Genomic DNA, 27,328 nt, shown 5'->3' on the forward strand with positions numbered 1-27,328 from the left:
TCTGGCTCCCATTTGCACGATAAAAAGGAGTTTATGCCTGCGCTCGCAGCTCTGCAATTGCTGTAAATTGTTTTAGTCGTTGCAATGATCATGCTGCCTAATTAAAGCGACTAGATTGCACTTTCGGCCTAGTAAACCGGAGGTAGTGCTTCAGACTCAGCATAGGCCAGTGGGCCAGGTGCCCAGGTGGCTCAGCCGGATGATGAAGTCTATGTAGTGCCTCAGACTCTGTGATCAAAATGTCAAATTGAGATAGATGCCCTTGCGATCCAATATTCTACAAACGTCTACCGCTGAAAAGTGCAAATATACTGCATTGTGAGCCATGACCGCTTCCAACGGTTATGCCTATATCCGCCTAGACCAAGTGTAAACACAGCTAAAGCGGTTGCTGTAATTCGTCCTTCGGCATTCAGTAAACAAACTCTTGCTAGCGTACACACGACAGTACATTTTTCCATGTTCTCAGCCTAACATTGTAAAACACTGTCGGCTCCCGAGCTACTGACGCACTGATGGTCGTCTTCTGTAAAGCCCGACCGTGAAAAGCACCATCTTTCCTGAGAGTTGCCACGAGTTCGACCCTCTCAGCCAGCGTGACGCGGCGGCCCGACAGCGTGCCAGGTCAGGCCTCGGGTCAGTTTACTCACTTTGGAACGACCCGGCCGGGGAACGGCAGGCAAACGACGGGTCCCCTCCAGAAATAGGCGCTTGTTCGTACACAGAGGCAGCCTGTGTGCCGCCGCGCCATCCACTCATACACACACGCGCCGGGGGAGACGGGCCCTCCGGTGCATTTGTACTGGGTAGAAGGAAAATATTTTCGAGGGATCCTGTATGCCTTGAACGTCATGGTAAGTTGATGATTCGTTTGACTATATCATGCAAATATGATGCAGTAATGCACAAACTATGCAGCAGTGCGGTAGGCGAATCATTTCTCCATGTAATTATAGTTTATAGCCAAAGTGGTCATAGGTGGCGGAACGGGGAGGGCACCGGGGCACCGTGCCCCTCTTTGATTTTGGCATTTTAACATTAGTCCTATGGGCGTTGCACGGAAAGAATGGGACCAAAAGTCGGCAGTGCCCACCCCCCCCCCCCTAATTGAAGGTGTTCCGCCGCTACTGAAAGTGGTGGTAGTGTGACTGCGAAGCAATGGCCAAACAATGCAGAGTTGGCAGGCCGAAGGCGACGCGCTGCTTCGTACCTCCGTGTACTTCCCACATAGGTACCTGACCTTCCACGGGCTACCCCAGATTCAGCGCGTCCACAATACCGCTTAACGAGGACGACTTTTAAATCTCACAACACTCCTGTAAAGTGTTCACTACCCGTTTTGCATATCCATGCATTAATGGCCATATTGCACGAAACCTACTAGCAAACGTTACCTTTCCTAATTGCGTAGGGATCTATAAACGACTAGCGATGAGTGTGTTTTCAATCTGAGCCAAGGAAATACGTTTGGCCAAACGTGAAGCGCTTCTTGCGTCTCAAAACACCGTATGCCTAATACAGGCCACTCACGACTCAACCACTGCTATCGGAGTACTTTTCCAATTTATCGGAAGGCTCAGCGCCGCCACAGGCGCCATACTTTTCGCCAGTACTGTTTTCCGTCGGCAGTTTGCAGTGCTCAGCTCCAGTGGGCTGGCGAGCGAGTACTCCGCTGACGCCGAAAAGTGCACCGGTAGTGGCCGTAATGTGAGACCAAAGCCGGCAATCGGAGACTGCCCGATGCACCATTGTTATTTGGAATAGTAAATGGAATCGAACTGACCACTATAGATGGAGTATATTGCTGAATAGAAAATGCACTAGAATGAAAAGTTGCGTTGAAAAGGTGCAGTTCCTCAAACTGTTTCGATCAAGGATTCAATAGAAAGACGACAGAGCGAAACATAAGTTAAGTGCCTATGGAAATATTTGAAAAGGAAATATCGCCGTCTCTTGCATAATCAATGTATTTCCTATTGATATCGCACTTGCAATCGGCTGGCCTGGCAAGATGTCGACCGGCTCCTCTGCGAAACATTCCTCCAGATATTGCATGAGATGAAAATCGCTCGGGTTGATATCTCGCCACGAAGAATACCGCCATTACGCAGTTATTCCTAGCTCTCCGCTCCACCCCACGCGAACCAGTGACGCCACCGGAACCGCTCTGCCCACCGGCTGTGAACAGCGCTCTTTCTATGGCTCCTCCCTTCCGCTCTACGTCGGCACCCACGGTGGCACCCAGTGTCCGATCAATCACACATTGGAGTTCAATACAGGTGTGCGGGTGACCGACCGGATGACCCCCTCCCCGTCTGCCCCCCCCCCCTCTGGCTGACCCTGGCCTTGAGTTCGGCCACTGCGAGAATGAACTGTGCACAACGGGTTAAAAAAGGGCGTTCAAATCTCACAATTTTCTTTTATTTATAATTGGCCGAAGTAAATGTGCTGGCTTATCAATGTTGGTTTGTTTTTGTTGAAGAAATTGGCATTTGCGGCCAGTTGTGACCCTTGCGACTTTTCGATAATCTACACTGTAAAAACCCATGTCAAAAACCAGCACCCTGTACCTGCTTATTTTAAGCAGGCTAACTGGGTGCTAAATTTTAGCACCCTTTTCGAAAAATAGCTCCCTGTGCCGGCTTATTTTAAGCACCCTAAATGGTTGCAGCCATTTAGGGTGCTTAAAATAAGCCGGCACAGGGAGCTATTTTTCGAAAAGGGTGCTAAAATTTAGCACCCAGTTAGCCTGCTTAAAATAAGCAGGTACAGGGTGCTGGTTTTTGACATGGGTTTTTACAGTGCAGTGTATTAACCCGCGCCCCAGTGGCGGTCTCAGCCAACTTCGCCCTAGTGGGGGGGGGGGGGCATATGTTACCACCCGCCTCTAACTCAAAAACTAAGAGGGCTAGAAAGACGCGGTAAAGAGCAGTCGATAGCTCTCAATCCGTACGTATGAAAGTATTTCAGTCATTTTTCATCTTAGAGCAATATTGGGGTCACCAGAGGTCATCAAAGGTCAAAATTTGCCAATTGTCATTATATTTTTCAGAAAACGTGCCGTTATCTCAGGAGCTAAGGTAGCTAGAAAAGCGTACCTAAGAGCAATCGATAGCTTTTGAACTCTTCTTTTGATAAGGTTATTATCAAAATTGACCTTAGGTCAACGGTTTAGCCTCCAGAGGGCAAAAACTCCAAAAATAGCTGTTTTTACGAAAAGTGTTTTTCGACAATAACTTTCGACTGCAAAAAGCTACGACATTCTTATTGCCAGAATCGTGTTCCTCTCGCCGAGACGCGTCGAATGAACTATAACTTGACCTTGAAAGGTCAACTTGAAAATTTGACCTCAGGTCAAGGTGATGACCTGACCGGAAAAGGTCATGTTGCATATCGGTCGATGCGTCTCAACAAGACAAACACAATGAGACCATCCCCAGCGTTCTATCTCTTTCCAATCTCGAGTTATTGGCAAAAAACTGTTTGTAGCCTCAAATGACCTCGGATGACCTTTATAGAGGCTATCAGCAAAAAATGACACCTTGGTCATCACGGGTGGTCCAAATCATTGTGAATCTGAAATATTTGGACTGTTCCCATGCGTATACACGGATCTAGAGGCATTTTCATTTTTCCCCATTGACTTGTAATGGAAAGGTCACGCCACTGACCTGACCTTAGGTCACGGATATAAAAAATCCGAGATATACAAATTGTAGTCGCCCATAACAGCATGCAATTCACCAAGTTTGAAACCTTTCTGACAAACACTGCAGGCTGGACATGATTGCAAACTTTTTTTAGGCTTGGTCAGTTAACTTGACCTGGTGACCTGACCTGACATGACCTGGGGTCAAAAATTTCACACATTGTCCAAAATTGATGTACCAAAAGCTACCCCAAGCGGCGCGGCGCTACGCGCCGCGGTTTTTTATTCACACGCAAAAAACGCGACAGGATGGTAACATATGCCCCCCCCCCCACTGGGGCGAAGGTTAATCAAGGTATGTTACAAAGTTGAGCTCATCTGATAATATTTCTTTTGGCATTCTAATAAAAAATACGGGCAGTAATGAACCTATGTAGATTAGAACAGAAGACCCTGCTAACGTTAAGTCAATCGTCCTGCACCTGTCGGGACATCGGTTCGCCGCAGTGGCAACACGTGCCATTACTGGGACTAATTGGGCTGCGTGGCCGGCCGTACCGACTACCGGCACCTGCTACTTATTGATTATGGATCACTTAGTCTGTCGGTATAATGAGAAATGGCCCTCGCCGGCGCCCTGCACGTTTTCATTCTGACCTCTGACGTGTGAATGGGTGCGTGGGCTGCGGCGGTGGACAGTCCTCCGCCAATCCATCACGCCGTCTTTGCAACAGCCATCGATCAGAGAGCTTTGTTTACTCCTGATTACCTGTCTGTCCATGTATAATCAGAGATGATTGTGTCTGGTGGCAGCATTGGGATCCAGGTGAGTGCGTCCAACGCGAGAATAATGCACTCGCCAGCAGAGTGCATCCAATAGGTCACAGCGTTCTTCGAAATGATAATGCATCACAAAATGCATAGCTCAGACATTACTTTTCTCGATTACCTATACTCGTAGTTACATGCTTGATAAATGGCCAGCGGTCAAGGTCGGAATTAGTTTGGCCAGCCTGAAGGCTTGTAGGACCTCTTGAAGTGCCGGCGGAAATAGTCAGGTGAAATGCATCGGAAATACCATCAGAGATGTTACATTTTTCAGACATAAATATTCAGAGCGCTCCAGATAAGATAAGATTGGGCCCTGGCTGCAATGTTACGCCCCTGCCATCACACCAATGGAGTTAGGTACATTTGAAAATGTTGGTTTTTGTAGAACGTGCAATTGCCTTGCAAATTTAATCACATTCGCTTTTAACAATTTCTTCTTCTCTTCCCGTTCGGCTACATTTTACTTCACCCAAGTCAGATAGCCGTTACAAATGATGTTCGAAAATTGGACATGGTTCAGCTATTTTTCCAAGCTACGGCTAATGTTTGCAGCAGTTTCAAGGAAAGGATACGCTGACATATCCACCAGCACCAACACAATCTAAAAGTAGGCAGTGCGATCTATCTTAACTGCTAATATTTTTGTCCTAATTTGAGTGGTAATTTTCCTATTGGAACGAAAATAATTCATTTTGGATTCTCACCGTGGAATTCATTCATTCGTTTTTAGTACCATTATGAACCACCTTATTCCTCATCTAGGTTCTGCTCCTTCAGGCACTGGTCCGTGACTTGGAACCAGATCACATGTAAGCCACCAACGGACAGACAGACGAACAGACGATCGACAGTTCCAGAGGAACAAATGTGCAACAAATCGCCAATGAACGGTCGGTTCCAAAGCCACCAGCCTCCGCACGCGCGTTTTGTGGCCTCCAGTGCATTATCAGTGCATGAGATACGCAGTTGGCCGTGCACTACTGGCGCGGCGCGGTGCACTGCACACCATCGACGCTCTATTGGCTGCGGAGGTCGCCGTCAGCGCGATATACGCTATCAAATATTGACGCAAGCTGTTGAGCGGGAACAATGGGGAGGCGGCAGCTGTCGCCGCGGCCACCGTGCCGTCACCGCGCGCCACTACAGATGACGTTAGTGACGCAGCCGCTGACGGCGAGTGATGTGGGACGGACAGGGGGGGGGGGGGCATCCCCCGCGGCAACAAGTCGGGTCCGGCTGTCAGTTAATAGTTAATGAGTCGCTGGGGGCATTGTGGTGCTGCGTGACGCTTGCCCAGGAGAATTACTCACCCATATTTTTAGCGGGTCGATGTCGTGCAATATAACATAACGGCGGTCGATTTAATGAGTAGTGCGAAGCGGCTGTGAGAACATGTTTGTAGCACTGTCTAGGTGCGATGTAAATTTGAGCAGTTCCGGTAAGAGCTTACTTTTAGATATTATTTTAAATATAGCTTACTATTAAAAATTCATTTATATTTAAATAAATGAATCTAATGACAAAGTGAGGCAAGTGAAGCCCTTCAGAGCTCAGAGATGATATATGTCGCATCCAATTAGCTCCTAGTCCTTGAGCTCAGAGTGTCATGGCTCACGCGAGTGGCGCACGGGCCAAGCACAACACCTGCGTCTCGCCATGCGCAGTTTCAGCCATTCGTCGCCACTGGGTGCTCCACAGCGACGGGGACCGTGTGACCCGGCGTGGAGCGGCTAGGTCAGTCCTGGCGAGCACCCAGTGCCGACCTTGCATCAGGCTTCCCCGACTGAGATGGTTCATCGGGGTCGGAAGACGTGGACCACGCCCAGCAAACTATCTCATGTAAAACATAGGACATTTATCAATGCAAACGGTAACAATGAGGACAAGACGACGTATCTGTATCTTTATCTCTCTCTCTTTTTTTCTCTCTCTCCCTCTCTCTCCCTCCCTCCCTCCCTCTCTCTCTTTCACTCTCTTTCTTTTCTCTCTCTCTGAAGAAGCACCCTTCAGTTGACCAGTATCGTATGCATTGATGTTGCCATTCCTTCGGGCCGGTTGGTGTGAATTCTGAATAGTGCTACTCCTTCGACTGTAAACTGAGTGTGGTCTGAGACAGACGCACCATTCAGCGACGGCTGAGGAAACTCCGGCCTGCATCTCAGTCAAATGATTTTGTGGTGATCCGTCCCATAAACACCGGTCCCGCTCTGTCGGTATAATCGGCCTCTGTTCGGTAACCGATATTACAAAGTCCTTTGGCTCCGAACTTGTTGCGATAGGCACATACCTAATAACTGAGGCACCAACTGTGCTTGAATTGAATAAAAATAAAAAGTACGCGCAGTAGTATATCTATGTAAAATTGAGCATAAAACATCCATCGCTATCTAAATGAATAATTAGTATCATTACAGTCTTCAAAGAACCATGCCCAGCTCCACTGAAGCCTGGCTGGCGCCACCGAGATACTGTGCCGCCGCGCATCCCTGCACTGCGGCACAGCATATAGCGCAGGCGGGCCGGTGCTCGTACTGCCGGAATGGAATTTGTGGCGTCGGCCGGTGGTCGGTCCGATCGTGAATGGTCAGCTACTGCCGCATCCCGACGGACGGGTGTCGATTCAGGGGGGGGGGCGAGGGGAAGGGCAACACGACGGACCCTGTCGGATGTGGGCGTCGGGGAGGGAAGGGGAGGGAGAGTGAGCTATGGAGCGTGGGCGTATAGAAGCGGCCCCAGCCGAGCCCTAATTCAGTGAAGTCGAGGGCTACGGAAAATACGTAAGCCTGCCTACGTGTGCCATGTACTTCAATAATTAATTGATGTGGACGTGATGCTCGCGACAGGATCCTTGACACATTGCCAACTCACTGTATGGCTTGAATCGCTTTTTTGGCTGATTGCTTGTTTACATTCGCAATGACTGTATGAGAACGGACATACAATTGGTCGTTGAATCTGAAGAATGTATGTAGACAAGACATGATTATGCATAGGGTGTTGTGTAGACATAATGCATGGTATATATTTATTGCCTTTGCTTTATAGATTAGGTACCCGAATGCATATTTGAAGGATCTTTGTACTGCAGGTTTCTGAAAGTATTAAAATGCGCACAAATGAAATCACATACACGGAACATTTCCTTATTTCCTTTGACTAATGTTATTATGTTCGTAGCTCAACTTCAGAACTCAGCACTGAACATTTTTTAATGCATATAACCGTTCATCCTTGACCTCAGTGACATCGTCGAGAACTTCTTTCTGGTTTTAGCTGGTTGCAGTGGCACGGGCATCAGTGACAGTCGCTCCATGCTCAGTTGCCTCCCAATCCGTTTAGCTGATATTATAGTGGCTCGGAAACCGGATCAGAGGGGCTTCAGTTGGGTCGCCGTCTTCTAAACCGCTCCAGATGTTGTTGTATGAATTCGCATAAATAATTCATCGTATTTAAATGCGCCGCCGAAGTCTTACGAATAATTAAACAATTGAATAAAACTTTTAGGTGGCCGGACGAAGCCTTTTATTTTGTTATTATTGCATTAAGTACTTGTGTGTTCAAAGATTGATAGCTAGAATATGCGAATGACCTCTCTAACCTCGCTAGTTATCCTACACTGCGACGTTTCAGACAGTTATCGCTACTGCCATGTTCGTCTGTTCACTGTTGCTCGACTCTGCATCCCCACAGCTCCACACACAAACGCAGATATTCCTTATTGCAGTTTGAACGTTTATTACAGTGATGTCTCATTTAGTAATCTCGCTTAAAATAGCGCCGTATTGTGTGAGCCAGTCGGCCCTGGGTGCCGGCGGGGGCCGGAGGCGGCGCCGCTCGCCGCACAATGCGCACACACGCTCGCTCTCTCGCTCTCTCGCGCTCGCTGGCTCGCTCGCTCGCTCTCTGCAGTGGCCACCACCTCACACCGCGGCGCACTCGGCGGCCACGGGACGCCCTAGAGTCACCCGCGCGCCAAGAGAGAGACAGAGACAGAGAGGGGCAGAGAGCAACGACCACAAACCAAACGGGCAACCTATCCAAACGGACGCCGCGCCGGCGCTCCGGCTGTGAGTGGCGGGCGCGTGCGACAGGAACTCCGGTCAGGTGGGGCGGCTGAGGTGGGCAGCCGAGGTCCGATGTCGGACCGGACGTTCCGTGACCGGCCCGCCAGCGCTGGCAACGACGCGTCGGTTGTATAAAATACCTCCCTCCTGCGCGCCAGGTCAGACACATAGAGGAAAGCCACGAAACAACTACCAACAGCATAACAAAACGTAAAATTCAGGGAAACGCATAACAGCAACAAACGGGAGGGTCGGGGCATGCCCGGCCACGAAATGGGCGTAAGGCAGTTTCCCGTTTTGATTTCCCATCCGAGACTGGCCTGTCCGAGGTTCGGGCGCGACTCTGGAGACTCAAACAGACGGAGCGAGCGGAGCGGGTGATCTGCAGGCGGGGCCCGGACAGAGCGGCTCGCGCGCGCGTCCGGGGGCCAAATGGGGTCGATCGCTGAACGGTGCCGGTAGCATTTTGATTGCGTGCTAAAGGCAGGCATTCTCGAGGTGAGGCTGCACGGCGCGCGAGCGGCGGTGGCGGCCCGCACACCCCGAGTCAGATCTTACGGCGTGCTGCCGATCCGGCGCAGCGGACGGGCAGCCGCCAGTCCGCGGGCCCGAGCAAGGCAGATATCCCTCGCGGCCAGCCCGGCGCGCTACGCTTAACTAGCCGCCGCGCCCGCTGGCGTATAATATAAACCTGCGTATCGTGTATAGTTGCACACTACTGAGCGGCGGAGCGCGATGGCTCGTCGCGCCTGGAATGAGAATACGGACCTCGCCATATCACATACACCCCGCCGTACGGGCTGGGGCGGAGGGGTGGGGGCTACAGCGCCACCAGGGCAGCACCAGCCGCCAGACGGACAGACAACAGGCTGAGAGAGAGAGAGAGAAAACGCCAGGGGAAAAGTCGGGCAGGGTCAAGGGATGGTGGCGGGCAGAGCGTGGTTTAAGCCCATGATAACGAAAGGTTTCAGAGAGGTTCAAAAGGGTAACGACTAATCAACAGGGTATAAATCCTTGCGATGGTTAGATCAGAGCGGTAAAGGAAGGAATTCGGAAGAACTTGGGAGTAACAAGCACGCATCCATTGGTGGAGAACAACCAAATCAACAGGCACAAGGAACACTTCAAGGATAACACACAAACCTATATGACAACTGAGATGGGCAACGATGACCAAGCACCTGCACGGAAGCCGGCGAAATACAACCCACTAGCAGCCGTGACAATCGTGGAATCGGCGAACGGTTCGCTACTCGGACCGATGATGGGTGATCGCATGAATATTGAATACGGACGGTGTTCACCAAGCCATCTCGACCGGGCCTGCCGCGCCGAGAAATAGAGGGAGACTGGCGGCGCGGTCCCGACCCGTCCCGAGGACGTAGTGAACGAGTAAGTAAGCGTTTCTACAGCTTTTGACGGCTGTCGGTCGAGGGTGCACTCGATACGACGCATCGCCCTCTAAGCCGCGATATTATAGAAGGTAAGAGTGACAAGAAGAGGAATATAGAAGTGGTGGGAGTGTTTGTGCACTGCTGTAGGCTACGAGACGTGGCCGGGCGCGGCGCTCGCCGGTCAGCTGGCCGGCCCGGCGGCCCGGCGGCGCGCCCTGATATAGACAGATTCCTGAGTCATGACACCGCCTCACGGCACGGCTCCGCGGCCGCTGGCAGCCGGACGCTCACTCTTTCCGACGGTACTCCTCTCCTGCTCTACCCGATCTCGACACGCGACTCCGAGCTACGCGAACCTCCTCTGTCTTCGCACGCCGAATTGGCCACGACGCACTGACACTTCACGCCCGCTCCTTTCACCGTCGCACACGAGAAGGCCGCGTGGCCAGGTGTCATGGCCAGTGGCCACTACCTCTCTGAGCGCTCCAACGCAGCCAGCGCCATCTACAACGCGTCACCGGCGACCTCTGCACACCCCCTGGTGGCGCCACCTGCAGACCGTAGCACAGGGGCTGTCCGAAGCTGTCCGACCACCAGCTGACTGCCGAGATGAGTGGAGCCGATGCAGCCGAGCCGCTGAGGCCGTGTGATCGCCGGGCCGGTGGTTCTGGCCGGTGAGGCGGTCTCGGGCTGACAGGTCGCGCCAGCTGACTGCGTGCGCCGCGCGACCGAGCCCGGCCGCACCTCGGCGCCCAGCCGTCCCCTGAGGTCACTCGAGGTCACCAGAGGTCACCGAGCCGCCGCCGGGTCCGCCAGACAGGCGCGCTGAGCACTAGACGTCTGACGAGCGAGACTCACGGTTGACGGACGGCTCCTGGAAGCGGGCACAGAGCGGACAGTCAACACACTGGGTTCACAGTTCCTCTGAGGGCTGAGCGGCTAGCGCAGACAACTGGTCAATTGAGCTTGAAAAGAGGTGTAATTTGTAAATATAATGAAATGTGACATTCTCTTTCGTATTCAGGCATGTACGTTTATCGCGAATAGCAATATATGCTGAAATGCTCTCAAAAATGCAAATGAAAAGGTCTTTTGGTCGTTTCATACCGAGTGATATGTTCAATGTGTTCACGAATTTCAGGCACAAAATTACGCACCTATGCGAACAATTTCGATATGCATGCACAGGTGCTTTCACTCGACATTTGACAAAGCGACAACGCTGGGAGAATAGGTAGGAAAGAAGCCAGATTTACAGCTAGACATAAAACAGAAGCCCAACTAGACCTCAACTAAATAGTAAGCACGCTGTGATCTGCACATCCTAGCTACCTAAAGAGAAAAACTAGAGTAAACCCACTACAATGTGTAGGTATACAATGTGTATATTTTGCTTTTTTTTTAAAACACCGTTTACTGTAGTTCGGGCAGCCATTTAATTTAGCAGCCCGTGGCCAAACGTTCATATTTTCTTTCTCATAAAAATCCATTTTAGGTCAAGTGTGAGTATACTGCTAGTCAATTTAGATAGATATCATTGAAGCATCATATTTTGTTTTGTTTTGTTTGTTTTGTTGGGTTAGGCCCTTTCGGTCCAATTAGACCATTTCAGAGCCGGGAGGATGATAGGATATAGGGGGAGACATTGGTCTGGGCAGGCACCCTAGTGAGTCGCCGGGGCTGAGCCCGTCCAGAGGACAGGCCACCCAGCCCCAAGGCACTCACTGCACCCGGCTACGGGGTGCACTCCCTCGGGAGCAGCGGTGCCGCTCCAAGGGAGCAGCCCGCATGAGATAAAGTTGCCTGTCCAGCCCGGAGGGGGGGGGGGGGGGGTTGCGGCGTGGATGAGAAGGATTTCAGTATCCTGAGGATAGAAGCATGGAACGGTGAAGCATCATAAATCGGTAAAGACATTTTATCGTCAGTGTCTTGGTGTTGCGTCTACCGTTTGTACCGATATCGTGGTACGACTGTGCTGCGTGTAAGTTACATTTCTACCGAGTCTGTGTGAGTGTTGCGCGCGCCGTGTGAGTCGAGCTCTCTCACGTTATTCACGATCGCGGCGTGTCACCACTGTCGGTCACGAGCTGTTCTCGGCCTGGTCGGCCGACTGCGCCGGCGCCACCTAGCGAACGACCACAGCGTCAGCAGCCGCCCCCACACCCCGCGCCCGCGCACCCACAGCAAAGAGACGGGGCCATCAAAAAGTGTCAAGCCATTCCAGCAACACGACACAGCCACAGAGTAGAGCTGGCCGCGCCCAGGCACAGGCGCGGCTCGCGGCAAAGCGCACGCCGCTGGCGGAGGCGGCGCACACACAAACGCACACAGAGAGACACCAGAGGAGAGAGAGCCTACTGGCGCCGGCCGGGCCGGACGGGGCCCGGTGCGGCCCTCGGCGGCGGGGAGGGAGGCGGGAGAGAAGCGGAACATTGCTTACACGCCTCCTCTACCTGGAGTGCGGTGGCGGCCGTCCGGTGGTGCGCCGAGCCCGTCGACCCGGTCGGCTCGGCGGCCGGGGACAGGGACGATTGCCGACCCCAGCTGGACCGCTGAGGGGGGAACTGTGGGGACCAAAACCAGGGTCGGAGGTTAGAGCAGGTGCCACTGTGGACCGTCGAGGGGGTCTGATAGGGCCCATAGACTGTGGATAGACGTGAGCAGTCGAGATAACCCGATCTGTGAGCATTAAAACATCATCGTCTTACGGAACTTTCTTCTGGGTAATGGTATGACATCAACTGATTGGATGAAATCAACTCCACGAAAGCTACGTTGACCTCAAACGTCTCTACTAAACTATGGACTCATGTCTTTTTATTATCCCTTCCTCCCCTCCATACTGACCCGAGTCGTCTAAACTGACCCTGTCTCCCCCTGTCAGACGGGGTTATACCCTAAACCGTCAGGAGATAGGTGCCAGGCGACCGTTGTGACACGTCATCCATGATGCACCACTGACCTGGGTCAGATCCACCGGCTGCGAGTGGCTGCGAGGCGGCGGTGGCCGTCCGCCGGCCGGCGCATCGCTCGGCAGGGAGGAAGGCATCGCCGGCTGCCACGGGTCGCCGCCCCCGCTTCCGCCGCCCCCGCCGTTATCCGACGGCGAAATAGACGGCTGGCGCCTGCGGCACGGACACACCGCGTCAGTGGGAGGTGTGGCGCTGCATGTGAAGCGATTTTATCACGAAACATGCCACAAGGCGTTCCAGACTGTGCAAGCCTCATAGTAGCGGAAATGGTGTGTGGCGCACTGGTTGAATTCATCACGATAAAATGACTTTATCCTTAACCACGTTAATGTTATCGAGTCATTCTAAAGCTCTCAGTTCTGACGAAGTACTCCGGTTTTGAAGCAGACCAGCGTGGGCAATTGTGAACTCAACTGAAAGCCACTTGTTAGAATAACATGATCTCTGACATTACTCTAAAGGACCTTTGCATGTGTAGTGTGTACCTTTGTAGTGAGTCAGGTACTCTGAAGGGGGACCGTCTCTCGTCGGTGACCTGAAGCCGGTCCGTACACCCCCGGTCCCGGTCCCGGTCCCGCAGCAGACCGACGATGGTCTCCAGCGTCTCGTGCAGCCGGTCATCTAGCCGCTGCACTTGTCTGAGGGGGAGACGTTCCCAGTTAGTCAAACACCTGTGATTGACTATACGCCTACAGTACACAGCCGATTGTCTAGCCGCTGCACTTGTCTGAGGGAGAGACGTGAGCGGTCAGTCAAACGGCCGTCATTGTAGCACTGTCTGAATGTGCTCGGAAAACGGACTGCTACCGGTTTAGTAAACATCACATAACACAGGATGCAAATTCAACCATTAACTGAGCTCACAGCGGTACCCCTCCTATTTAGGACGTCTATCGGCGCCTCCCCTCACCTGCTCAAGTCGTCTATCCGCGCGTTGACGGCTGCGCTGCTGACGGTCTCTGCCGCCGCTGCCGCCGCCGCTGCCGGCTCCGGCTCGCGCCGAGACAGCCACGACGAGCGACTGGGGATCTCCGAGTGCCGCCGCTGCACTAGCGACCCTGGCGGCCGGCACATGAAACAGTCAGCGGGGACAGACGGGACACAGCTACACAGCAAGCTATCCTCTTTGATATGGAAGCTTTTAAAAAGACACGCATCTTACAAGGCATTTAGTGAACTAAATGACTTCTCTGTCATTTAGTTCACTAATCCTTCTCTGTCATTTAGTCATTTAGCTGACTTTGAGTCACATCCGAATGTCATCCACAACAATGCCTGTATATGGTCATCATGCCCACCACCAAAAAGGCATACCAAATGCATGATGGGAGATTGAACTACGACGTTCGCCCTAACATGGTTGATCATTTCAAACATTGAAATTTTACTATCGTTACATTTCAACGATTCACCATTCCGATCATAAAAACAACAAAATATGATTAAACGTAACAGCGATATCATCTAGCTGCGACCGATTACATTCATCTGCAACTACATGTATACGGTGCGCTCCTGTCAACAAAGCTAATGAAAGATCGGATGATAGCCTCGAAATTAAATAATGCATCGGTATCCAATGTAACTGAACGTGCACATTTGCAAGGGAATCTGTATGCAGTGCTGAGTTTTCGGACCGGATACGATTATCGACATTTTTACACAATAATTGTATCTAAACTGTCGTTAACCCAAAGTTGAATTATATGGAGCGTTTGATCTTTATGCGGGATAACTGCAACCGAATGCTCATGGCGAACGCCTTGGTCCAATCTCCCTCATTGCTAGAGACCGCTCCACATCAGTCATTACATATCAACAACGCTGCAATACAGATGTTAAAATCACAGACAACAGAACTTGCGAAAGCCACCAGGGTTACAAAGCGCACACAGATCAACACATGTTAGCACCGGGAGTAATGTTAGCCACAGAAAGTAGCATTTATTAGCGGAACACGAAAAGACCCCGAGATTAATGTCAAAACAAAAATTGTCTTCATAACAAATGTATCGGTTTAATTTTGACACGATTAGGGTTTATGTATATTGTATAGGTTAGCCATGTAGAATAAGTTGATCTTTTATAATCACATATAGTGTTTGTGTTGAAACTGTGCAGAAAGGCGTTTAATGCCGACTGTGCCAACATTGCAGGCTTTTTACGAATGTAGGATAAGAAGCTATACTCACTTGCAAAACATTTGCATTACGCAATGTATCTATCGCGTAATTGTAGACCGATTAGTCACATCAACATATAAAAATTGCACTAATCACACTGATATAATAGCGTTGCTCAGGTTGGTTCCGCGGAAGCTGCAATGACCATATAGTACATGGATCGACATAAAAGCTCACAATACTGCGCTGAGCCGTGATAGTCACTGTATTTAGCCACTGCACACTATAGTTAGAGTCGACAGAGTGTGTGACTCTAGCACTTGCCTCGCCAGTTTCGGTGGTACCTAGCGGACGCGTCGCTGTGTCTGTGCCTCAATCCTTCGAACATAACGCCGCCAGATTCAGAGCCCAATAATGTACACAATATCGTTCGTACAACATAGTCCATTACCATAGCCCGTGCAAAATGAAATTAACAGACGGCACGAGCGTCCGACAAGTCACCGAGACAGTTCCACAGATCAAAAAGAGCGAACAGATCATTAAGAGATCGACTCTAATAGGTCACATGATCATACCGGTCCATACACCAGAGAAACACACGACCGAGAGAACTACTAACAGTCATACATGAGGGCATGCTTGCTCTACACAGAGAGGTTCTCAGGCGGTGGGGTGGGCGGGTTTATGAAAGAGAACACGGAGAAGAAAGGAACCAAAGACGGGGTGAACAAATAACCCATAAGGGCCAGCCGGGGACGGTGGGTGAGATAAGTGAAAGGAAATTCGGCTCTGGGGTACGGGTAGGGGTAGGGGGAGAGGTATAAGGAAGGTGAGGGTACGGCTCCCTCGCCGATCGGGGCGGGGTATTGGACGGGGGCGGGGCGGGGGCAGGGGCGGGCACAGAGCAGCGGGCTCGGAGTTAGTCGTCACTCGAATGCCGGCTCTACCTAGCGTCAGGTCGGCGCCCAGCAGCTGAGAGGAGCGCAGACTCTGCTCCTGTTTGCCAGACTTGACCACGGCACTGACTATGTTTAGCGTGCTCGACAGACCACCTGCGAACAGCGGCGTGCGGCGCTCAGCCCTTCTGTCTGTTCCGTCCGTGCCGCGGCACTTTTAAGAGCGCGTCTCCAGAACCTTGTCACCTCTGGGGAGCTTCCAGCAGTCTCCGCATACCTCCGACGACCTCCGGTGATCTTCTAGATGCGGTCCACACGACGAGTTCGGCTGGCTCTGGCCCCAACCAACTCAGGCCCCAGTGGCAGAGGTCGTGTACTCGTACACGGCAAGCAAGCTGGGCATACACACACTCGCATACGGCGACAAGGCTGGAGGGTCAGTACTGGGAGGCATGCGACAGACACACAGACAGACAGACAGCTACAGAGGCTCGGCGCCTACCTGGCTGCGGCTCTAGCTCGTGCCGTTCACTTCTCAACAATCGCAGGTCTGTGATCGACCGTTTGATGTTGGAGAACACTCCTACGGGTGCAGAGTTGGAGAGACGGGTGAGAAGTGGCGCACGGTGGGGCGCGTGGCTGTGATAGAGGGCGCACCACTGTACGGGACCGAGCACAGAGCGCAGTGCTGCTCACAGTGGAGAGACGGAGGTCGCTGGACAGTCACAAGCTAGGACGGGGACATCGAGACACAGACAGACACGGTGGGAGGGCCGAGTGACAGAATGTGCATCTATAGTTGATTTTCGCATCGAAAGTAGAATAGAAAGTAAGAGAAAATGCTACAATGTTATCAACTAAGAATAGTTGGCCAATTGGTATGTCCGTGAAGTTGGCGTCAGCAACAGCAACGAATACAGCGTCGGATTCAGAATCGCTTAAAAAACTCATATTAGGTCAATTGGGGGACGGGGAGCAAGAATATGACCTTTATTTGGCCCTAGCTCTTACCCCTTACCCCTTAATCGGCCCTTAAAGGACGGGGCGCGTCAAAAGTGCCTCAAGGGTTCGTCTGATCGCCAAAATAAGGGTCGCAATCGATTCCCCGGGTCAATATCTAGCCGCAGCCTCGGGTTCCAGATGTGTGCAACTTACCCCTTACCCCTTAATCGGCCCTTAAAGGACGGGGCGCGTCAAAAGTGCCTCAAGGGTTCGTCTGATCGCCAAAATAAGGGTCGCAATCGATTCCTCGTGTCAATATCTAGCCGCAGCCTCGGGTTCCAGATGTGTGCAACTTACCCCTTACCCCTTAATCGGCCCTTAAAGGAAGGGGCGCGTCAAAAGTGCCTCAAGGGTTCGTCTGATCGCCAAAATAAAGGTCGCAATCGATTCCCCGGGTTAATATCTAGCCGCAGCCTCGGGTTCCAGATGTGTGCAACTTACCCCTTACCCCTTAATCGGCCCTTAAAGGACGGGGCGCGTCAAAAGTGCCTCAAGGGTTCGTCTGATCGCCAAAATAAGGGTCGCAATCGATTCCTCGTGTCAATATCTAGCCGCAGCCTCGGGTTCCAGATGTGTGCAACTTACCCCTTACCCCTTAATCGGCCCTTAAAGGAAGGGGCGCGTCAAAAGTGCCTCAAGGGTTCGTCTGATCGCCAAAATAAGGGTCGCAATCGATTCCCCGGGTTTATATCTAGCCGCAGCCTCGGGTTCCAGATGTGTGCAACTTACCCCTTACCCCTTAATCGGCCCTTAAAGGACGGGGCGCGTCAAAAGTGCCTCAAGGGTTCGTCTGATCGCCAAAATAAGGGTCGCAATCGATTCCTCGGGTCAATATCTAGCCGCAGCCTCGGGTTCCAGATGTGTGCAACTTACCCCTTACCCCTAAATCGGCCCTTAAAGGAAGGGGCGCGTCAAAAGTGCCTCAAGGTTCATCTGATCGCCAAAATAAGGTCGCAATCGGTTCCTCGGGTCAATATCTAGCCGCAGCCTCGGGTTCCAGATGTGTGCAACTTACCCCTTACCCCTTAATCGGCCCTTAAAGGAAGGGGCGCGTCAAAAGTGCCTCAAGGGTTCGTCTGATCGCCAAAATAAGGGTCGCAATCGATTCCCCGGGTCAATATCTAGCCGCAGCCTCGTGTTCCAGATGTGTGCAACTTACCCCTTACCCCTTAATCGGCCCTTAAAGGACGGGGCGCGTCAAAAGTGCCTCAAGGGTTCGTCTGATCGCCAAAATAAGGGTCGCAATCGATTCCTCGGGTCAATATCTAGCCGCAGCCTCGGGTTCCAGATGTGTGCAACTTACCCCTTACCCCTAAATCGGCCCTTAAAGGAAGGGGCGAGTCAAAAGTGCCTCAAGGGTTCGTCTGATCGCCAAAATAAGGGTCGCAATCGATTCCCCGGGTCAATATCTAGCCGCAGCCTCGGGTTCCAGATGTGTGCAACTTACCCCTTACCCCTTAATCGGCCCTTAAAGGACGGGGCGCGTCAAAAGTGCCTCAAGGGTTCGTCTGATCGCCAAAATAAGGGTGGCAATCGATTCCCCGGGTCAATATCTAGCCGCAGCCTCGGGTTCCAGATGTGTGCAACTTACCCCTTACCCCTTAATCGGCCCTTAAAGGACGGGGCGCGTCAAAAGTGCCTCAAGGGTTCGTCTGATCGCCAAAATAAGGGTCGCAATTGATTCCTCGTGTCAATATCTAGCCGCAGCCTCGGGTTCCAGATGTGTGCAACTTACCCCTTACCCCTTAATCGGCCCTTAAAGGAAGGGGCGCGTCAAAAGTGCCTCAAGGGTTCGTCTGATCGCCAAAATAAGGGTCGCAATCGATTCCCCGGGTTAATATCTAGCCGCAGCCTCGGGTTCCAGATGTGTGCAACTTACCCCTTACCCCTTAATCGGCCCTTAAAGGACGGGGCGCGTCAAAAGTGCCTCAAGGGTTCGTCTGATCGCCAAAATAAGGGTCGCAATCGATTCCTCGGGTCAATATCTAGCCGCAGCCTCGGGTTCCAGATGTGTGCAACTTACCCCTTACCCCTAAATCGGCCCTTAAAGGAAGGGGCGCGTCAAAAGTGCCTCAAGGGTTCATCTGATCGCCAAAATAAGGGTCGCAATCGGTTCCTCGGGTCAATATCTAGCCGCAGCCTCGGGTTCCAGATGTGTGCAACTTACCCCTTACCCCTTAATCGGCCCTTAAAGGAAGGGGCGCGTCAAAAGTGCCTCAAGGGTTCGTCTGATCGCCAAAATAAGGGTCGCAATCGATTCCCCGGGTCAATATCTAGCCGCAGCCTCGTGTTCCAGATGTGTGCAACTTACCCCTTACCCCTTAATCGGCCCTTAAAGGACGGGGCGCGTCAAAAGTGCCTGAAGGGTTCGTCTGATCGCCAAAATAAGGGTCGCAATCGATTCCTCGGGTCAATATCTAGCCGCAGCCTCGGGTTCCAGATGTGTGCAACTTACCCCTTACCCCTAAATCGGCCCTTAAAGGAAGGGGCGCGTCAAAAGTGCCTCAAGGGTTCGTCTGATCGCCAAAATAAGGGTCGCAATCGATTCCCCGGGTCAATATCTAGCCGCAGCCTCGGGTTCCGGATGTGTGCAACTTACCCCTTACCCCTTAATCGGCCCTTAAAGGACGGGGCGCGTCAAAAGTGCCTCAAGGGTTCGTCTGATCGCCAAAATAAGGGTCGCAATCGATTCCTCGTGTCAATATCTAGCCGCAGCCTCGGGTTCCAGATGTGTGCAACTTACCCCTTACCCCTTAATCGGCCCTTAAAGGAAGGGGCGCGTCAAAAGTGCCTCAAGGGTTCGTCTGATCGCCAAAATAAGGGTCGCAATCGATTCCCCGGGTTAATATCTAGCCGCAGCCTCGGGTTCCAGATGTGTGCAACTTACCCCTTACCCCTTAATCGGCCCTTAAAGGACGGGGCGCGTCAAAAGTGCCTCAAGGGTTCGTCTGATCGCCAAAATAAGGGTCGCAATCGATTCCTCGGGTCAATATCTAGCCGCAGCCTCGGGTTCCAGATGTGTGCAACTTACTCCTTACCCCTAAATCGGCCCTTAAAGGAAGGGGCGCGTCAAAAGTGCCTCAAGGGTTCATCTGATCGCCAAAATAAGGGTCGCAATCGGTTCCTCGGGTCAATATCTAGCCGCAGCCTCGGGTTCCAGATGTGTGCAACTTACCCCTTACCCCTTAATCGGCCCTTAAAGGAAGGGGCGCGTCAAAAGTGCCTCAAGGGTTCGTCTGATCGCCAAAATAAGGGTCGCAATCGATTCCCCGGGTCAATATCTAGCCGCAGCCTCGTGTTCCAGATGTGTGCAACTTACCCCTTACCCCTTAATCGGCCCTTAAAGGACGGGGCGCGTCAAAAGTGCCTCAAGGGTTCGTCTGATCGCCAAAATAAGGGTCGCAATCGATTCCTCGGGTCAATATCTAGCCGCAGCCTCGGGTTCCAGATGTGTGCAACTTACCCCTTACCCCTTAATCGGCCCTTAAAGGACGGGGCGCGTCAAAAGTGCCTCAAGGGTTCGTCTGATCGCCAAAATAAGGGTCGCAATCGATTCCTCGGGTCAATATCTAGCCGCAGCCTCGGGTTCCAGATGTGTGCAACTTACCCCTTACCCCTTAATCGGCCCTTAAAGGAAGGGGCGCGTCAAAACGCCCTCAAGGGTTCGTCTGATCGCCAAAATAAGGGTCGCAATCGATTCCCCGGGTCAATATCTAGCCGCAGCCTCGGGTTCCAGATGTGTGCAACATACCCCTTACCGCGCCCCTTCCTTTAAGGGCCGATTAAGGGGTAAGGGGTAAGTTGCACACATCTGGAACCCGAGGCTGCGGCTAGATATTGACCCGAGGAATCGATTGCGACCGTTATTTTGGCGATCAGACGAACCCTTGAGGCACTTTTGACGCGCCCCGTCCTTTAAGGGCCGATTAAGGGGTAAGGGGTAAGTTGCACACATCTGGAACCCGAGGCTGCGGCTAGATATTGACCCGAGGAATCGATTGCGACCCTTATTTTGGCGATTAGACGAACCCTTGAGGCACTTTTGACGCGCCCCGTCTTTAAGGGCCGATTAAGGGGTAAGGGGTAAGTTGCACACATCTGAAACCCGAGGCTGCGGCTAGATATTGACCGGAGGAATCGATTGCGACCCTTATTTTGGCGATCAGACGAACCCTTGAGGCACTTTTGACGCGCCCCGTCCTTTAAGGGCCGATTAAGGGGTAAGGGGTAAGTTGCACACATCTTGAACCCGAGACTGCGGCTAGATATTGACCCGGGAAATCGATTGCGACCCTTATTTTGGCGATCAGACGAACCCTTGAGGCACTTTTGACGCGCCCCTTCCTTTAAGGGCCGATTAAGGGGTAAGGGGTAAGTTGCACACATCTGGAACCCGAGGCTGCGGCTAGATATTGACCCGAGGAATCGATTGCGACCCTTTGGCGATCAGACGAACCCTTGAGGAACTTTTGACGCGCCCCGTCCTTTAAGGGCCGATTAAGGGGTAAGGGGTAAGTTGCACACATCTGGAACCCGAGGCTGCGGCTAGATATTGACCCGAGGAATCGATTGCGACCCTTATTTTGGCAATCAGACGAACCCTTGAGGCACTTTTGACGCGCCCCGTCCTTTAAGGGCCGATTAAGGGGTAAGGGGTAAGAGCTAGGGCCAAATAAAGGTCATATTCTTGCTCCCCGTCCCCCAATTGACCTAACATGAGTTTTTTAAGCGATTCTGAATCCGACGCTGTATTCGTTGCTGTTGCTGACGCTAACTTCACGGACATCCAATTGGTGCAGCGTTCTCAGCAAATTTAGCGATGCTGCAAGGTTTTATCATTCATTATCTGCGACAGCTGAGGCAAGAGAAGAGGCAATTAAATGCACGCATTTTGAGCTATGCCACTGACTGCGATTACGCCATGCTTTAACTGAAAAAATATTGATTATAAAAACAGACGTATTTCATTGAATAAGTTACGTCCGAAGTGATCGAAATAGTGGGATTATACACACACCATTTTCATATAATCAATACTGGTAAAAGAATGCAGTTTTCTGGATTTATGAAGCATTAGAAAGTGGAGGAAAGTACGATTACCATTAAGGCTTACGTTTCACGTTCATTTAGCTGTGAAAATGACGTAAACGTTCTTGTACATCAAATACAAACCCTAAAACATGCGGTACTGTAAAACACCTTGATTATCAAATGTATAACAAGTCCCTTTTTCATAAAACTGCGTTGGAGTGGCTTATGTGACAGGGTACAAATACGCACCATGCATGTGAAGTGAGCGGTTTTCCTTAGGATGTCTATGGGACAGACTACTAGCCCACTGTGTAGTGGCGATGGCAATGATAGGTACCTCAATGCCAACAAACTTCACTGAAATGGTTGGGTTAGCCCTCGGCCAGTAGCATTTCAACAGGGGCGGACTCTGGACAACTAATGGATCCAGCGCACTGTGAGCCAACAGGACGTGAGCCAACGGGACAGCAAGCCAGTGCAGTGCAGCCAGCCCAACACGTCAGCCTTGGCCATACAACTCGCGGGTGGCTCAGTCGAACTCACAGCGAACTCAAGTCGAGCTCACAGGCGGGCTCAGCCGCTCAGCGCATCAGGCTGTCACTCAAATCAGATCCCTACCGAACTTGGCCGCCATTAGGCTCGACGAGCTTCTAGCCAGCCGCTGGAACTCTTGGGACACATCCATCACAGTCATGTTCAATCACTCCAATAAGCAGGTGGGTTAGGGTGGGGAGAAGACCCAGCGAAGCGGCGGGAACACTTACCGGCTATTGAGTTCATGTGCTGTTTCTCCTTTTCCCGCTGCTCGCGCTCTCCGAAGTCGAGGTTGAGCGGCGTCACGTCCTGACCAGCCTTGTCTGGCGAGAACTCCAGGATACCCGTACCACTCTCATCGCCACCGTCCAGCAGACCCTCACTGACGGCCGAGGCGGCGAAAACGGTCACGGACGGACACACTGACAGACGCACGGCCCTCTCGGCTCTCACTGCCGGCCGCAGGCTGAGCAACAGTTGAACGTGAAGGACAGTTAAATGTGTCATTCTGGCCAGCAAGAGGTTATGGGAGTGACTGCGATGGCCAAATAATTTGCACGATGGTTACTCATTCTGCTAAAATTACTGAATAAAAATATCGTGATTTCAGATACATATGTAGATCGAATCATCGATGGAGTGTAGTCAGTCGCCAGTCGCCACGCTACATCAGAAGCAATCAACATGGATGCAGAGAGTCCAATGAGCAGCATCTGAATACAGCGGCACTGGGCAGTGGACACCCACCCGGCCTCCTCCTCAGTGGCGCTAGGCCCGAACCCTCGCCGCCGCGGCCGCTGGTACGCCCGACTCTTGACGTCCGAGTCATTCACAGAGTCAGAGGCGTACAGGCCCCGCCTACTGAGTACCGCCGGATCCACGCCGGCACACTCCTCCTGTATAGCGAGAGGTCACAACGGGTCAGAACAGGTCAGATCAGGTCAGGACAGAACATTTCAGGGTCTGTCGAATACTCGGGTACATTTTGTCCGACATCAATGGTCTGACAACATTTTCCCAGCCTCAGAAGATATCTAAGCAAAACTGATCCCAAAGGCGTTGCCAGTATGCTAATGTATAAGAATCAAAGCAAATCCCATTAAATATTTCTATACAGTGATCCGCCAATGTATCTCCTCACATCTCTGAGGTTGAAGGTGATCTCCAGGTTTTGGCTGAAGGACTCCTTGAACTCGGGGTACATCTCCAACACATCCAGCAGATCATCCCGGTATATCTTGTGCAGATCACAGTAAGTTAAGGCACGCACATTACAGGAGCTCTTGCCCACTGTAGGATACTTCAAAGGGTTCTCACCAAATATGTCCTCTTTCCCTGTGGACAACAAAAAATGCGTCTCAAATTTTAGAAATGTGGAAATGAAATCTTCATATCACGCATCGCAAAATTCGAAACCGGATAACCACTTGCAATGGTAAACGGGAACTATTTCTTATAAATACTTATGATGACATAAATTCGTATTAGCAACCAGGAAACAAAATTTGTTAATGCTCGGACTGAAAGGTTATCCATCACTTAACACCGAAAAGTTTGCCATGTTTATTATGTATAAAGTTTAGATTGGGACGTTGTCTTGCAGCCATTCCGCTGAACTGACCACCGGCAGCAAAATCCCGAAGGATCACGACGTAAGCTACCAGACTCATCTATCACCCAAACTTGCTGGAAAGAGTCAGAAGCATGGAGCTCACCCAGTATGGCCATCACAATATCATGTTTGAGTATTTCAATGGAGCCACGGGAGACAAAGTGCAGACACGGTAGCACGTCGCCCCGGTGAACCAGCGTGTCGCCCGGTGGCGCGTGCGTGGTCTTCATCTTCATCGACAACGCCCTGGGGGCAGAGAGATCGCCAACAGAGTTCAGAGAAGAGGAACACGAGGGTGCACACTAGTGATGTTAAATACGGGAAATTTGAAAACCGATAACAAACCAAATACCAACTGAAACCATGAGAAAATACCGTAACCGAACCAACTTGAGAATATCAGGGAAATACCAACTTTTTACCAAATTCGCAGCCTCTTATACATTAGCGAGGATTCATAATGCCAACAAACTACTAAAAACATTAGGATTGAAATACGGAATACCAAGTTGGTATCGGTTTGGTATCGCTGTACCAAAAAGTTGGTGTCATTGACATCTCTAGTGCACACAAGATGCGTGCAGCGGTTCCCGAGTGAGAAAATGGATTGTTCTTTGACACGATACATTTCTATGAAAGTAAGAACTAAGAAACACGATGTTTTGCGCCACTCGTCCGTTACGGGATAGGCAAGGAGTTCAATGTTATGCGGCACAGCATATACTTCAGGCGTTTACCACTAGCGCCATCTATGAGCTATTCATAAAGTCCCGCGGTACAGCATAAGCTCCAGGCGCTTACAGCCGAAACCATCTAGGTGTTATGGCGTCAGTTCGGTAGGACGAGGCGGACCTAATCCACAGGGTACCGAGACGAGTGTATGATGTCCATTGGTCAATGCGACATAGGCAGTGGGCGCTACATAGAATACAGCCTGGATATCTCAACCTACACATGGGATTTTGTAACTCTCGCTACCGTTTCTCTGTTAACTGTTGGAATTCAGTCAATCCAATATCAAGCACACTACACAACTCACAACATCTTGCTAATCATAGCCTAGAAATAGAATCATGATTACAACATACAAAGTCATCGCCAACAACAAGCCGGTTTAGCCAATAACCGGTGGATCCAGAAAGGAGCCGTTAAACTCTGCGGGAGAGGGGAGATACTTCCTCCAAAGTTTTAAAAAGGTCCACTTCTTCAGCTACAATCTCACCTAAGGCAGCCGGGACTGGCTCCCTGGAACGCCTTGCAGGCCTCGAGCAGCGTCCTGTTCAGGTGCAGACAGATGTCCGCCTGAAGACACTCGGGAAACCCCTTCAGCACACTGTTCATATCGATGCCGTTTGTGTACGTCCAGGCGTGCTGTCGACGAAAAAAATACCGTCGGATAATAACATCGAGGGGTAAATGGAGCTGACATGTCAACCAATACCAGTCAGGGCATTCTTGATGTGCTAACATCAATGATTGATGCATGAGTGCTAACAACGGAGTATCATTGATGCATTGATGTTAAGTTGATAACGCTGATATAAAGTAACTACTTGGAGCTCATACCAAGACTTACATGGCTAATTTTTCACTTATAACCAAATTAAGCACGGCACAGCGTTTAACCCGCGCCCCGTAGGGCTACCGGCGGACCCTACCACCCGTAGGGGGGGGGGGGCCGTTTCGGCCCCCCCCCCAAGATCTCGGAAAGTTACCGGCCGATTTTCAAAATTCAAACGGCGTTCGATAGCCCCACCCGGGAACTACCTTGTGACCAAATTTCATTGACCTAGGTCAAACCGATGACGTCACAGGTCAGGTCAAAGGTCAGATTTTCACCGTTCACAGGCATTTCAAAAATGTGTTGTGAAATCGAGTTAATTGGTAATTTATTGAAAACCATCGATGGTGCATTGTTCGTCAAACACATACTTTGCTATCTGAGGTCACTGATACCAGGTCAGGTCACAGCGAGGTCAGGTCACCGGGGTCACAATATGAAAGTGTCGTGTGATACATGTTTTATGGTCCATTTTACATGACAAATGCGATTATGTGGGTTAGGCAGCCTTTGGGGCCAGCCTAGGTCACGTTTTGGTGAAGGTCAGGTCAAGGTCAGGTCAAATAAGGTCAAATTTCAAAGTTGATATTTTTGCATAAAATGGGTATCGATTCGATGCAGCTCGTCACGGGGAGTCTAATGGTGGTCTTTGTTTTGCTCTACGAGGTCTAGAACTGCCAAAAATTGAGTTTGAAAATTTGACGTCATCAATTTTGAACAGTTTTTTTCGCTATAACTTGGCCAAAAAACGAGGTATCGATCTGAAATTCGGTATGTAGATAGAAGACGGTAGGTACTATCACGTATATTCCGTTTTTTTTTTAAACTCAAAAAACTTTTTGGATTTTTTGGCTAATATATCAAAAAAAAATATTTTTTTGATTTTTGGGGTTCAAAACTCAAAAATTTCAAAAATCCGAGATAGCAGTTTTGTAGCCCTGTCAATTCTACATCTTTTATGTCTGATCATTTTTCTGTATCTTCAAAGCTGTAGGCCTGACAGGTCTTCTCGCGAAGGTCTTTTTTCGGTCGAAAATGACAGAACATGACGTCATTCTGACGTCATTTGTGGCCAACCTATCATAGCCTCTGGAAAAATTTTTGGTCACAATGTGTAAAATTGATGCCCGGAGGGGTCCTGAAAGTTTGGTGGCGGTATCTGAAGCGGTTTAGGAGATATCGACCGAAAAGGACAGGGGGGGGGCCGTTTCGCCCCCCCCCCCTACGGGGCGCGGGTTAAAGCTCTAACAGTTCCACTGTACGACTGCCAATCGAGTGTCTCGTCGATCCTGCGGCAGCAGGAGCGAGACACCTGGTCACCTACCTGGAAGTACTCCTCGAGTCGCTGCCGGAGCGGATTCGGGATCTGATGGAATCGCACGAACTCCTTCACCCTCAGCATCTGGGTGTGGTAACGCGTGGTACTCGAGTAGAGTCGCTGGATGATCGCCGAGACGTTACCGAATATACTGGCGTACATCAGCGCTGTCGGGGATAGCAGACGTTAGCTGGGGTATTACCAGGACTACATGTTCAATGAAGAAATGAAATAGCTGGGTGGTTAGGTGAATTCCCTACTACTGCGCATAAACACAGCCAGAATCAAAGAGCCCAGCTCCTTTGATCGAGCAGGATCAAAGGAGGGTGTAACAGGAA

The 27,328-nt window shown here is 51.0% G+C and overlaps 1 protein-coding gene across 13 annotated transcripts in view; it reads right to left on the bottom strand.

The window, feature by feature from the left end:
- Positions 1–8,189: 8,189 nt before the first annotated feature.
- Positions 8,190–27,328, bottom strand: part of LOC122382912 (potassium voltage-gated channel subfamily H member 6-like) — a 53,755-nt gene continuing 34,616 nt past the window's right edge. For 3 of the 13 annotated variants that reach the window (XM_043368843.1, XM_043368844.1, XM_043368854.1), the window contains 13 exons: positions 26,997–27,157; positions 25,334–25,482; positions 24,215–24,357; positions 23,641–23,834; positions 23,247–23,395; positions 22,730–22,881; positions 16,435–16,515; positions 13,821–13,968; positions 13,396–13,548; positions 12,901–13,063; positions 12,379–12,502; positions 11,985–12,063; positions 8,190–10,812 (listed from right to left, as the gene is read on the bottom strand). In XM_043368843.1, coding sequence (XP_043224778.1) covers positions 11,990–12,063; positions 12,379–12,502; positions 12,901–13,063; positions 13,396–13,548; positions 13,821–13,968; positions 16,435–16,515; positions 22,730–22,881; positions 23,247–23,395; positions 23,641–23,834; positions 24,215–24,357; positions 25,334–25,482; positions 26,997–27,157 — 1,691 coding nt within the window. In that variant the 3' untranslated portion in view covers positions 8,190–10,812; positions 11,985–11,989. Of the gene's footprint in view, positions 10,813–11,984; positions 12,064–12,378; positions 12,503–12,900; positions 13,064–13,395; positions 13,549–13,820; positions 13,969–15,068; positions 15,412–15,983; positions 16,089–16,434; positions 16,516–22,729; positions 22,882–23,246; positions 23,396–23,640; positions 23,835–24,214; positions 24,358–25,333; positions 25,483–26,996; positions 27,158–27,328 lie in introns of those variants that run through there. The other 10 variants (XM_043368850.1, XM_043368851.1, XM_043368845.1 and 7 more) reach the window with 9 other exon arrangements.

The sequence above is a fragment of the Amphibalanus amphitrite genome, unplaced genomic scaffold (assembly GCF_019059575.1).
Source record: "Amphibalanus amphitrite isolate SeventyFive unplaced genomic scaffold, NRLGWU_Aamphi_draft 000150F_arrow, whole genome shotgun sequence".
In the NCBI taxonomy this organism is placed as follows: domain Eukaryota; kingdom Metazoa; phylum Arthropoda; class Thecostraca; order Balanomorpha; family Balanidae; genus Amphibalanus; species Amphibalanus amphitrite.